The 11577-nt window shown below is 47.5% G+C and overlaps 1 protein-coding gene across 2 annotated transcripts in view; it reads right to left on the bottom strand.

Moving 5' to 3' along the window:
• Positions 1-237: 237 nt before the first annotated feature.
• Positions 238-11577, bottom strand: part of plekhh3 (pleckstrin homology, MyTH4 and FERM domain containing H3) — a 32628-nt gene continuing 21288 nt past the window's right edge. For both annotated transcript variants that reach the window (XM_083977676.1, XM_083977677.1), the window contains 8 exons: positions 10024-10147; positions 9114-9411; positions 6767-6974; positions 6431-6558; positions 5621-5741; positions 4637-5125; positions 4315-4506; positions 238-3022 (listed from right to left, as the gene is read on the bottom strand). In XM_083977676.1, the coding sequence (XP_083833802.1) occupies positions 2852-3022; positions 4315-4506; positions 4637-5125; positions 5621-5741; positions 6431-6558; positions 6767-6974; positions 9114-9411; positions 10024-10147 (1731 nt within the window). In that variant the 3' untranslated portion in view covers positions 238-2851. The remainder of the gene's footprint in view (positions 3023-4314; positions 4507-4636; positions 5126-5620; positions 5742-6430; positions 6559-6766; positions 6975-9113; positions 9412-10023; positions 10148-11577) is intronic.

Genomic DNA, 11577 nt, shown 5'->3' with positions numbered 1-11577 from the left:
AGGCACTTAGCAACGCTTGCTCAACCAGCTATTGTTTTTAACCAGAAACGCTTGGGGCGGGGTGGGAGGGCTCTCAGTTGTGCTGCTGGCGCCAAACTTAAGCCTTTTAGAAAATGTGCCTTGGTGAAAACAATAGTCTTACACTGCTTCACCAGTCGAGGCACAAGAAAGCACATTTTCTGAAAGTGAAACGGAGGAAACGAGCACTGAGGCTGAACAATATGACCCGACACTAAATATGGTAAAATGGTGCCGTTTTTATTAATTACATACAGTATTTATAGTTTTTATTGCACTTCCAAGTTAGTTAAAAACAAACAATAGTGCAATTAACTATACACACATTACATGAAAAGGTACCGTGCAGCATACACACAAGCATAATACATATAGCAACAACATCCATGGTTTAATTTCTGTTTTTTTTTTTTGTCATTTCATACATGTAGCTTGGAGCTGCCTGCAGCTGCAGTAAAAAAAGAAAAAGAAAAGCAAAGACCTGCTTCTGAGCAGGAGAGAGGGCTGGCTGTGCAATGACTCATCAAGGCCGTCCATGGTAAAGAAAACATTAGTTTTGGGGATAGTTACCACATGGGGTCGTGTAGCAGACAGTACTGTAAAAAATCACCTTTATAAAACCAATTATTCTCAGATTCCTAAATGGTTACTATAATAAAACAAGGTGTGCAATGTACTATAACAGGAAGTCTTCATATTGTAAGATATTCAAGTGTAAAGAAAAATCAATAAATGTGAAAACAGTCAAATACAAATCAGAAGGAGGGGGGGGGGTCTGTCTGCTTTGGGAAAATTTCTTGTTATAAAAGCTTATAAAAAAAAACAAATAACATCTTTGGTCCATGCTCAAACCCATAACTTGGCGAAACTTTGGTTTCACAAGAACACTAGAAATATAAACATAAGGAACAACACAGGATTTACACATCTGAACTGTTTTAACCAAAAGAGTCGTCATGGCTCTGATCAATTAAAGCAAACCTAATATCAAAATGCACCTGGGTCTGCGTTTAAGACATGAAGGACAGTTAAAAAAAAAAAAAAAAAAAAGTCTGCATAAATAACAATACAAAAGCATCAATGGCCTGATTGGAAAGGTTTCTGTTTAAATATCAAGGGGACGGGTCGAGCACCACACATGGCAGATATGGTGCCGCTTCTTATTATGTACGTTTGCGTCTGTACATAATATATTTCTATGTGACTGCACACTGAGCTACAGTAAGGCCTTGTGCACTTCGTTGTGTATGATCTAAATAACAATTACCGGTAACTTCATTTTGACTTAAATGATCCTATATGTACTCTGGGTTTCATTTCTTCAATGATATATATATATATATATATATATATATACACATTGTGGAAAAATGATAAACAAAACAGAGAAGCACCTGTTATTTTCAGCAGAACAGAGCTGCATTAGGAGAGTAACTGACGAAAGCAAAAATTATCCAATCAGTCAAGTGTTAACCAAGGTTCATGTCGAGACAAGCAGCACAACAAAGGACAAATCAGAGCATTTGGTGGAAACAATGTACAAAGAGCTCCAATAAAAAGCCTTTGGTTTCTGTGAAACACAATTAACCCAGATTCTGAATGTGTCACTCAGGAAACGGGGTTTTCTTGATAAAATACACGATCCACATACACAAGGGTGCACACACACACAGACTCACACACACAAACATACACACACACACACACACACACACACACACAACTGATAATCCCATATGTAAGAGTCTTTACGTCCCGCGGCAGCCAGAGAGTGACTTAGCTACAGAGTTCAACATCTGTTTCCAGTTCCAAGTTCACATGGCTCACTGCATCAACAGTTCCAGGTAACGCAAGCCCGGCTGGGACCTTATGAAAACTAACTGTCTCTGATGAACATGTCAGCATAAGGGCACGTGAGAGAGAGTGAGTCAGTGTGTGTTGCGTGCGTCACTGTGTGTTTGCGTGTGTGTGTGTGTGTGTGTGTGTGTGTGTGTGTGTGACAGGGAGCCAAAGACAGGGCAGGGTTTGTCACTGAATGTTCTCAACACTATTCCAGCAGTGCATGAGGGACTACTGCCTTCTAGGAAAGGTAATACAAATATGGCACACTTCAAGATAGAGAGAGAGAGAAAGAGAGAAAGAGAGAAGGAGAGAGAGTAGTGTTTTCACTGGAGGCCAGACCTTCATGAGGAGAGTACCACAGCTTATTGTTGCCACAAGTCCTTAATTCTTGTGATGCTATCTCTCCCTGTTGTAGCAAAGGCTCACGCCAACGTCTCACATTGTCACAGGGGTGGGGGGGGGGTGGTGGTGGTGGTTGTGAGGTGAGGGGAGGGGGAGGAGGGGGAGGGGGAGGGGGTTGTTGCCTTGTAGGGTAACAGAGGTGGTTGCGTGACAGGATAGGGTGTGGGGGTGTGTGACACCTCATCAGCAACCGCACTGGTTTCTGTGGGTTTTTTTGGCCTCACTCGCAAAACAGAACCCCCCTCGCCCCCTCTCGCCCCCTCGCCTTCTCTCCCCGTCCTCTCTCCCTCCTCCCCCCCTCCCCTCCCCTCTCCCCTTCCCTTCCCTCCATCGGGCCAGCTCCTTCAGCTGGAAGGCTCAGCGAGGGTTTATTTTCACGGATGGGGAGCGAAAACAGCTCTCTCTTTGTTTTGGCTGCCGTGCCGTTCCCAGTGGAGGAGGCGCGGGGTCCTGAGGACCAGGGGGGTGGGGGGGGCTAGGCCTCACAGGGGCCACGTGGCGGAAGATGATGATGATGATGGTGATGATGGTGGTGGTGGTGGTGGTGGTAGTGACGCTGCTGGGGGTCAGGGTAATCGATGCGTCCCTCTCAAACGGGGTGCGAGGGCAGCTCCAGGAGGGTCGGCGTGGGCGTGGAGGCCAGGTGATGGAAGCTCATCTCCGTGCTGCCGGCTATGGTGATGTCCGCGTCTTCCCCTTTCCCTCGCTGGCGACGGATGGCACTGAAATATGCATTCATCAGCTGCATGATCTCAGTCAGCTGTGACAGAGAACGAGAGAGACAGAGGGAGGGAGAGAGAGAGAGAGAGAGAGAGAGGGAGGGAGAGAGAGAGAGAGAGAGAGAGAGAGAGGTCAGATTGGTGGCAGTCTCAGTGTCGGTCTGGCACTGTCACAGGAGGGTGGAGACGGATGATGTCATCCAGCTGCTAGAAAAACTGGATCCTCCAGAAAGCTGAGGATGATGTTGTTTGGCAGGTTCTAGCGGACACACTCACTCACACACACTCACACACACACACACACACCCTCGATCATAAAAAAGAGGCTTTACATGTGTGTGGATATTTCACCACTTATATATTTTTACTCAGCAGCTGTTGTGGAAAAAAAAAACTGAAGGGAGGGAGGGAATTGCGGAGGAGTTCATTTGTTCATCCGTCTCTCCGTTAACCTGACCTCGGTGGACATGACCGCCAAAACCACCATAAGCCGCCGTGACAACAGCTACCCTTACTCTAGTCCTGCTAATGCTTGCCTGAGGGCCGTGACTCCTCAGACTTCAACCTTCACCTACTCTTCAACTTTAACTGTAGCCCTTGAATCAGCAGCTAATCTTGCCCTCACCCTTAACTCAAGGCCTAACCATAATCACCCCCTGCAAATCCAGCTCACTTTTTTTTTCCTGCCCAGTGGCTCAAAACCCTGAAAATCCATGTCAGAGCAACACAAGGCCTTAAGTTCACAAAAGTAGAAGCCTCTCCGAGTTGTACTTCAATTTGCCTGTGTGTCTAATAAATAAATAAAAGCCACTTTTGTGCCCCATGAGACATCACAGAGGGATTTTTTGTTCCGTGTGGGAAGATGCAAGCAAATCTACCCAGTGAAAGGCAAGACTTGTTCTCCCCTGAAAAAAAAGGTCTGTTTGGAAGAACATCCATGTTTCTGAGAAATGTTTTGCCTAATATTTTAATCTAACCACTGCAATAAAACACACCCCCAGTCGGCATTTAATGCCAGGAAGTTAGACTTTTGGTGGTTAGCATGCGGCAGGTTGTATGCTCTCTATTTAGACCAAATTAATGAGTGTTTTTAAAGTGGGTCAGAGAGCTGCAGGGAGGTGGGGGTATCATGAGCAGACAGCGTGCCTCTTTCACTTACTCTGCAGAACACTGCATGGTGATAAGGCCACTTGGCCCTGCACAGTACACAAGCTGAATCCTAACTGCGGAGGAGATAGGTTTGCGTCCAAGCAGAGTGAAGGAACTGCTCTAACGACTTGGGGGTTTCACTTCCCTGTGTGTGTGCTAGCATTGGGGACATGAGCCGCTGTACCTTGGTGGTTTCAAATAGCAGATCCCGATCCCCAGCTGTGATCTTGAAGGTGTTGCTGTCAGAGACACCGTAGGAGCAGATCTGGCCGTAAGGAAACGACTCCAGGGCCTCCGCCTCTCCCTGCCGATACAGAGACACGGATGTAGCAGCTACACCCAGCCACAGCTTCTGGGAAAAACTCCCCGTCGAACTCTGCAGGGAGGACGCAGTAAACAGATGTCAAAACAGTTCACAGTTATCCTTTTATTTACCTCAAGAGTCCAAGTAACCCCCCGAAGCACTGAGGGAGCGAAACCAAAAAGCATGACCTCACAATACTCACAATATAAAAGTCCACTTCGTAAAGAGTGCATCCAAAGCCCGACCACTGGCGTGCAATCGTGAGGTAGGCGGCCATACTGTCCCTGCAGCTGTAGCCGGCCAGACCTTTCCAACGCTCCAAGATGGATCCCATGACGGCCGCCGCCTCCTCCTTCAGCCGGCTCCTCAGGCGCAGGTCCTGCTCCACTTTTTGCTTGTGCGCCGCCGTGGCCGTGTGGCTCCACAGCGTCCCCGCCAGGAGGCCCGTGGGGAAGCGCTGCGTGGCGGGGCAGCCCTGAGCCGCCACCAGACAGGGAGGCAGGGCTTGCGGGGCGGAGAGGGACATGAGGACCCGGGCTTCCAGCATGTGGCCCGGGAAGAGCTCGTCCAGAGGCGGGCAGGGGGCGTGCGTGCTGAAGTCGCCCATCAGACACTGGAGCCTCAGGGCGGCCAAGGCCTGCAGGTCCTCCTCGCAGGCCGGCAGCTGGCCGCGCACGACCATCTCGTGGCACTGCGGCGCAGAGGCCAAAATAAGGGAGGAGAGACAGGAACCAAAATAAGGTACAGTGTATCAGCAATAGCCTCAGTCCTTCCATCAATCCTCTCTACCCCACCCTGTTTTATTTTGTCCCATAACTCTTTTATGGGAGTCCTCGGGAAAAAATGTTCTAATAAAGCCTAGTGCTGGCTGCTTTTTGCCCCCATTCTGCACCGCAGCCAGTGCTCTTAGTCACACTTTTTAATGCAGTGCATTTTATTGGAATCACAGCCCATGAAGACATTAATGATTGTTAAGTAAAAACATAATAATCCAATGAAATACGAGCAATGAATCACTGCAGGACAATAAATTATTTCTCATTATCACCAGAGGAGGGGTCACCGTAACAAAGCAGCTCTCGAAGGATAACTCTATCCCTTTTTTCTTCTTTTTTCTTTTTCTTTTTTGGACAGGGTGGGCATTAGAGGGTGGGGGGTGGGGGGGGGGCTTGTTCTGCTCCATTACCTGCTCAAACAGAAAGAGATACTCGATGCTGTCCACTGATATGCCGTCAGCGTCCAACAGGCAGTACAGCTTGAAGCACAGTTTCCATTGGGATTCAGACTCCGACTCTTTGGTGGAGAAGCTGCAACAGAGGAGGGACAGCGAGTGTTAACAAACTGGGTGGGTGGGTGGGTGGGTGGGGGGACAAATACAACAGTACAGCCATGGTACACCAATAATCTTAAGTCTAGATGTTAATATGTTACAAGATACTGCCCCCCTCCCCGGTCGGTGCTATTGTTGTTTAGTAACTTGGCGGTTTGCTGAGTTTCATGTTTACCCTGTCTCTCAGCGCTGTGAGGACACGGACGCCCACGCCTGTTAAAAAAACACAGTTCCCTTTCATTCCCACTGGACGCCTTATCGTTTCATTCTAGACTTTGCCTTGTACAACCAAATGACATCAGCTTCACCTTGGCTGTCCCAGTGGGGGGATCAGGGGGGGGGGGGGGGGGGGGGGGGGGCAGCCAGCCGGCTTTACTGACAGAGATAGTAACACAGGTCCAGGGTGTCATGTTTGACCAACAGGACCAGACCAAGGTCACCAGTTATCAAGGATACTGCATAACATTCACTATGGGAGTTGAACACGTCAAGATAAATAAACACTCCACCGCTGACAGACAGCTCGGATTCCTAAGACTAGACAAGGTGTTTTGATAGAGCCTCTGTCTGCTTGTTTCTTTTTTTTCTTTTTTCTTTTTTTTTTACTGTGTCTCGCTCCCTCACAGCGTCTGACAGGGTGAACACCGACTGATTTACTTTTCAAACCTGGTCAGGATGTCTGCGATCAGAGCGCTGCCCGCCACCGGCTGCTCCCACAGTGCATTCTGCTCGTACAGTGCAAACGTGTTTTTGCTCTCCTGCAGGCCGAGCTTCTCCTGCATCCTTCGAACCACCTGGTGAGAGACAAGGGGGGGGACAGGTGGACGCACAGATGGTTAGACTTTAAGAGGAAGAAAAAAAAAACACAAGGCGAAAAAATACAGGGGCTGTGATTGTCATTACTTAGTCACTGGACTAGACTCCAGACTGGGCTAGGGAAACATGTGAGAAGATGAAATGGTGAAGAAAAAATACAAAAAATGCAGACAGATGTGACCAAACCTCATTGGCAGTGGTGTGTGAGCTGATGTAGAGCTGGCAGGATCCCGGGCCAGGATAGTGCACAGTGCACAGCATCTCCTGTCTGCTCATCAGCATCTGGATCTCCTCCCAGGATGGCACACACTCCCGACACTTGGTCTTCTCCAGAGCCTCGCTGATGAATGACGCATAGTTATCCATCTCAGATTCAGGACTTTGGCTCTGAATCCTGCAAGAAAAGTGTGAGAAAGTGAGATGGAGATGTGTTTGTGTGTGTGTGTGTGTGCTCATGCAAGTACATTCAGAGTTACTAGATATTTGCCAGCAAAATGAAAAGATTCGATACTTAAAAAGGGAGAACTTGTTAATGCGCGTGATGTTAACAGTGACTCAAAGACTGCAGAGTGTTATGCTGCGATTATGGACTTTGCGTCATCCTTTGATTCAACCGGGTTCTTTATTTTCTTTGGGGCTGGCAATGCTCGAAAGTCAATGAGGCGAGGAATGACAAATGTTCTCACTTTAGCTCTTAGGGACTTAAAAGGCTCAACATCCCTCAATCCTTCAAAGAAAAGGAAAATGGCAAAGAAAACATGTTTGACTTTGGGTAGCGCACGAAACAGGAAAAGGTGTTTCCGCTCCTCTGAACCAGAGTGACCTGCCACTTCCTCCCAGTGGAGCATCCAGGAGTGGTAGGTGAGTGTGTGTAGGAGAGGGGGCGGTGTTTTAAAAAAAAAAGGGACAAAAAGGCAGTGGACGACACACTCCAACTGGAACCTGAAGTCTTACACGCACTTTGCTAAAGGTGCGAAATACAACCCGATTGAGTTACGAGCTCGGCCCTGTGTAAACACCGAGGGGAGGAAAAAAATAGGAAGGAAACAATTATACCACGATGTTCGTCCCAAAATACACAAAACAGAGGATAGAGGGAGGCAAACAAGAGTGCCTCAAATATTCTGTCAGAAAGAGAGAGGGCCTCTCATTCCCTCCGATGTCTCACTCTCTCATAACTATATGGCCACAGGGTGGGATTTGTCCCGCTGAAACATAATTAGGAATGTTCCACTCAGTCTGTGTGTGCCTTCCTATACTCTCCTCTCTTCACCCCTCTCTGCTCTTTCCTTCTCTCTTGCCCCCTCCTCCTCCTCCTCCTCCTCCTCCTCTTCCTCCTCTGCTTTCTTTCTTCTGGCCTATTCTCTCTGACAGCAGACATTCCCTGGGGGTTTCTCAGGGCACTGGGGGAGTGGAGGAGGGTTTCTGGGCCCACTGCCCAGCTCCAGTCTTAGCTCTGCCCAGCTGCAGCCTCAGCACTGATCAACCGAGTGAGAGAGTGCGTGAGAGCGCCGGCAAAGACGTATCAAAACACACAGGCAGTGAGTTCCACAGTGTTATTATGAATCGCCGTTGCATGCAACTGTTCCATTAGCTGGAGGCAAGTCCCAGTACAGAAATATAGATAGAAAACTGTCGTGGTTTGATGGCACGGCGTTAGACAGAAAATCTGGAGCAGGAGATTAGCACTGTTAATAACTTCGATTGGCGTGCTTGACAGAGGGGCTAATTCAGACCTGCAAATCCGGCTCTAAAAGACTGGAGCTGTCTGCGGGAACACGCTAACAATGTGAAGGCATATCACGCTACTATATCTAAACTGGAGCCTGAAGGGATGCTGACGCCTACGCTATAGACCCCAGTCTAGACCCCAGGTTTTCTCTGACACTACACACTACTAGTTTACTTTTACTTCCCAGAATTCAACCTGATCTCCCTCGATCACTCACCCCCTCCCCTCCCGCCTCCCAGACTCCTAGTCTGCTGCCTCAGTGATATGGCACTGTGATGGCACCGTGCTGCTACAGCTTGAGTTCACACTTGACTTGACTTGGTCACGCTCCTGTAAAATCGTTTTCATGACTATAAAATAAACACTGCAATATTGCTGTTAACTGACAACTGTGGTTTCTGCTACCTTACGCTGTCAACATAGACAAATTCGCTGCAGTGTTTTCCACTTGTCCACCACAAGTCATGTTTCCCAGTGGGACATATCAGAGCCAGAGAAAATATGTAAAAAGTCCATGTTTTCCACTGGCAATTACAAGTAGGAGATGATGTGAACAGCTTTCTTCAGTCAGCAGGATTTATTTATGCTAAATCCAACATGAATAAATCAAACATGAATGCTGCATTCACATTATATTGCAAAGGGAAAAAATACAGGCGCTATATTTGAAAACAGAGTTTACATCAGCTTATATAAGTCAGACTGACGAGGACTCAAAGTTTGAGTACTAATTTTCCAAACTTTCTAGCAATAACAAGGAAATCCCTGCTCTCAGGTGGGTTAAACAAACTATTATCTCACCTCTTGAGGTGGAACCGCAGGTACTTGAGCACCGTGGGCCCGGGCAGGAAGGTGCAGCTCATGCAGGTGAGGAGCTGCCAGTAGCGGAGGTGCGCGGCCGTGTACGGTGCAGGCGTGTAGCTCGTCTGCTTCACCAGCTGGCAGTAGACCTCGTCGCGGAGAGGCCGCAGGTCCAGGCAGGTCTGCAGCACGCCCTGGATAATGGGAATCGGCTCCCGTGCCGACTCCAGCTGCTGCAGGCAGTTGAAGAGCTTCACGGCCTCCTCACGCACCGAGCCATAGCCTTTCCCACTGTGGTCTGGGGAGAGAGGCGCATTATTGTGTTAATGTGTTGACCTCTCTCTGCTGTGTTTTGCCCCCCAACCTCCCCGGGACACATAATATTAACATTTTCTCATGTGAATATCATTGAATTATAGCAAAGCTTTACAATGTAATGAGAATCACAACCATCTCATTGTTGTCTGTTCTTATCTTTTTCAGTGGCGTGCACCTGTTTTCAAGTTTTTTTAAAGAAGGAGCTGAGCAGTTATGATAGTGACCTGCACTGCATTGAGATTAATGCTGCCCCTCAGCAGTTTAAACTGCACAGTAGTCACAGCGATTACACCGCTTCTTTCCACTTAGCATTTCAAGTCCTTGAAGTGCAGTTATATAAAATGGTGCTTAGCTGCAGAGAGATAAAGCCTCGAGTGTTCATTTTCCACGAGACATAAGTTACTAATCATAGCACGGCATGGCATAGTAAAGATGTGCATTTGTTATAGCTCGAAGGAAGTCTCAGCCAATCAGCACTTTCTCAAAGTGCTGTAAAAATTATTTATCATTATTTTCATTTTTCTCTGCGGCTACACACACATACACACAACTTATATGATAATGTATGACGTGTACATAAGTAACTACTTACATGTGTGCTCCAGGCTGCCATAGGGGAAGGGGAGCAGTGGGGCATACAGGGGGCCCTGGGTGTACTTCAGAATAGGGTTGTGCTGGTAGATGTGCTCCACTACCTCTGGGTTGAACTTATTCTCCTGAAGTATACAAGTGGGAAAAAAATATATATATAGTGTGACGATAACATCTGTGGACAAAGTAAATAACAAACTTTCATATGTCTTCAATATGCCTGTGGCTGACCTGAAGGCAAGTCAGCAAGAGGGTGATTGAGTGTCTGAGTTTGTCTGTCAGGGGTGACCGGGGTCGATTTGACCAGGGTCACTATTCGGCTCTGGCAACTTTCAAAGCAGCAGGAAGGTCAAGTGATGACCCAGCAAACCACACTAGCATGGCTGACACGTTATATTTTATCCGCTGGTCGGTGTCAATGAGTTTCGTGCGCCTGTGTCTTTCACTGCCTGTGCGGATAGATGCCTTCCAGCGGTACAGATGGCTTCCATGCTCCTGCCCTCCAGCACCTGTTGCTCATTAGTAACCTTGCCACTGCTCGGCTCTCTCCTGCCTCTGACCCCCCCCCCCTCCCCCCTCACCTCCCCTACCCTCCTCCTCCTCTCCCTCCCCCAACCACCCACCTACCCTTTCTCTCTCTGGCTACAAGACAAGCCCTGCTTCCCCCCTCCACTCCTTAGTGGGCCAAAGTTGACACATTCTTCTGAAGTGTTTGGTGCACACTGGTGACAGGCTTGTCTGTTTGAACTGTGGGAATGAGATGCTGCTCTGTGGGCCACGTGCACCAGGATACAGCACCACAAACCCAGATGATATTCATGCACCGCACAGTTGGACCCCTAGGTGCTCCCTTTGATCTTCTGCTGACGCATGCAGTTGTATTTTGGGAAATACACTCAATATTCCCCTCTCATCTTGCCCACTGCCAGATGAAATTGATACCACTGTCATGTTTGGGGTGGAATACACAAAGCTATACATCAATTCCTCATTATATGGGTTTAATCTTTATTTTATTTACTAGATTGAATTCTGCTGTCATGATCGTTCAGACGATACAGCTAAGTTAGCTTGGCTGGCGCAAATACTGAAAACAGCTAGCCTAGCACTGTACGAAGTTTCTTATTTATCATAGTTCAGTCTTTATTTATTTACCACTTGGGTCTCGTTGTTGGCAAACACTAGATGAGAAATCATTGTTAATGATTGTGCAGAAGCTGAATTAACTTAACATGTTGCACAAGTACTGAAAATAGGGGAACAGCTAGCCAAGCTCTCCACAAAGTCTCACAGATTGTAACATAAGATTCAGTGAGTGAGTTAGCTCTTGGGTCTCCTTCTTGCCAAACGCTAGATGAAATTTATAACACTTGCATTGGAGATACAAAGCTAACATAGCTTCATGCAAGCACTGTTATGCTCATAATCATAATTTAAAAGACAACGAATGGCTCAGTCTTTTTCATTTCTTATCATCTCTTACAACTTTTTTCTCGCATTTGTATCACTTTGACTTTTCCATGACTCATATCTGGTGGTAACATAGCAGTAGGCC

The sequence above is a fragment of the Trachurus trachurus genome (assembly GCF_905171665.1).
Source record: "Trachurus trachurus genome assembly, chromosome: 8".
NCBI lineage: Eukaryota > Metazoa > Chordata > Actinopteri > Carangiformes > Carangidae > Trachurus > Trachurus trachurus.
Note: the sequence above shows the minus strand (reverse complement) of the source record. Positions and strands in the feature narration are given on the sequence as shown.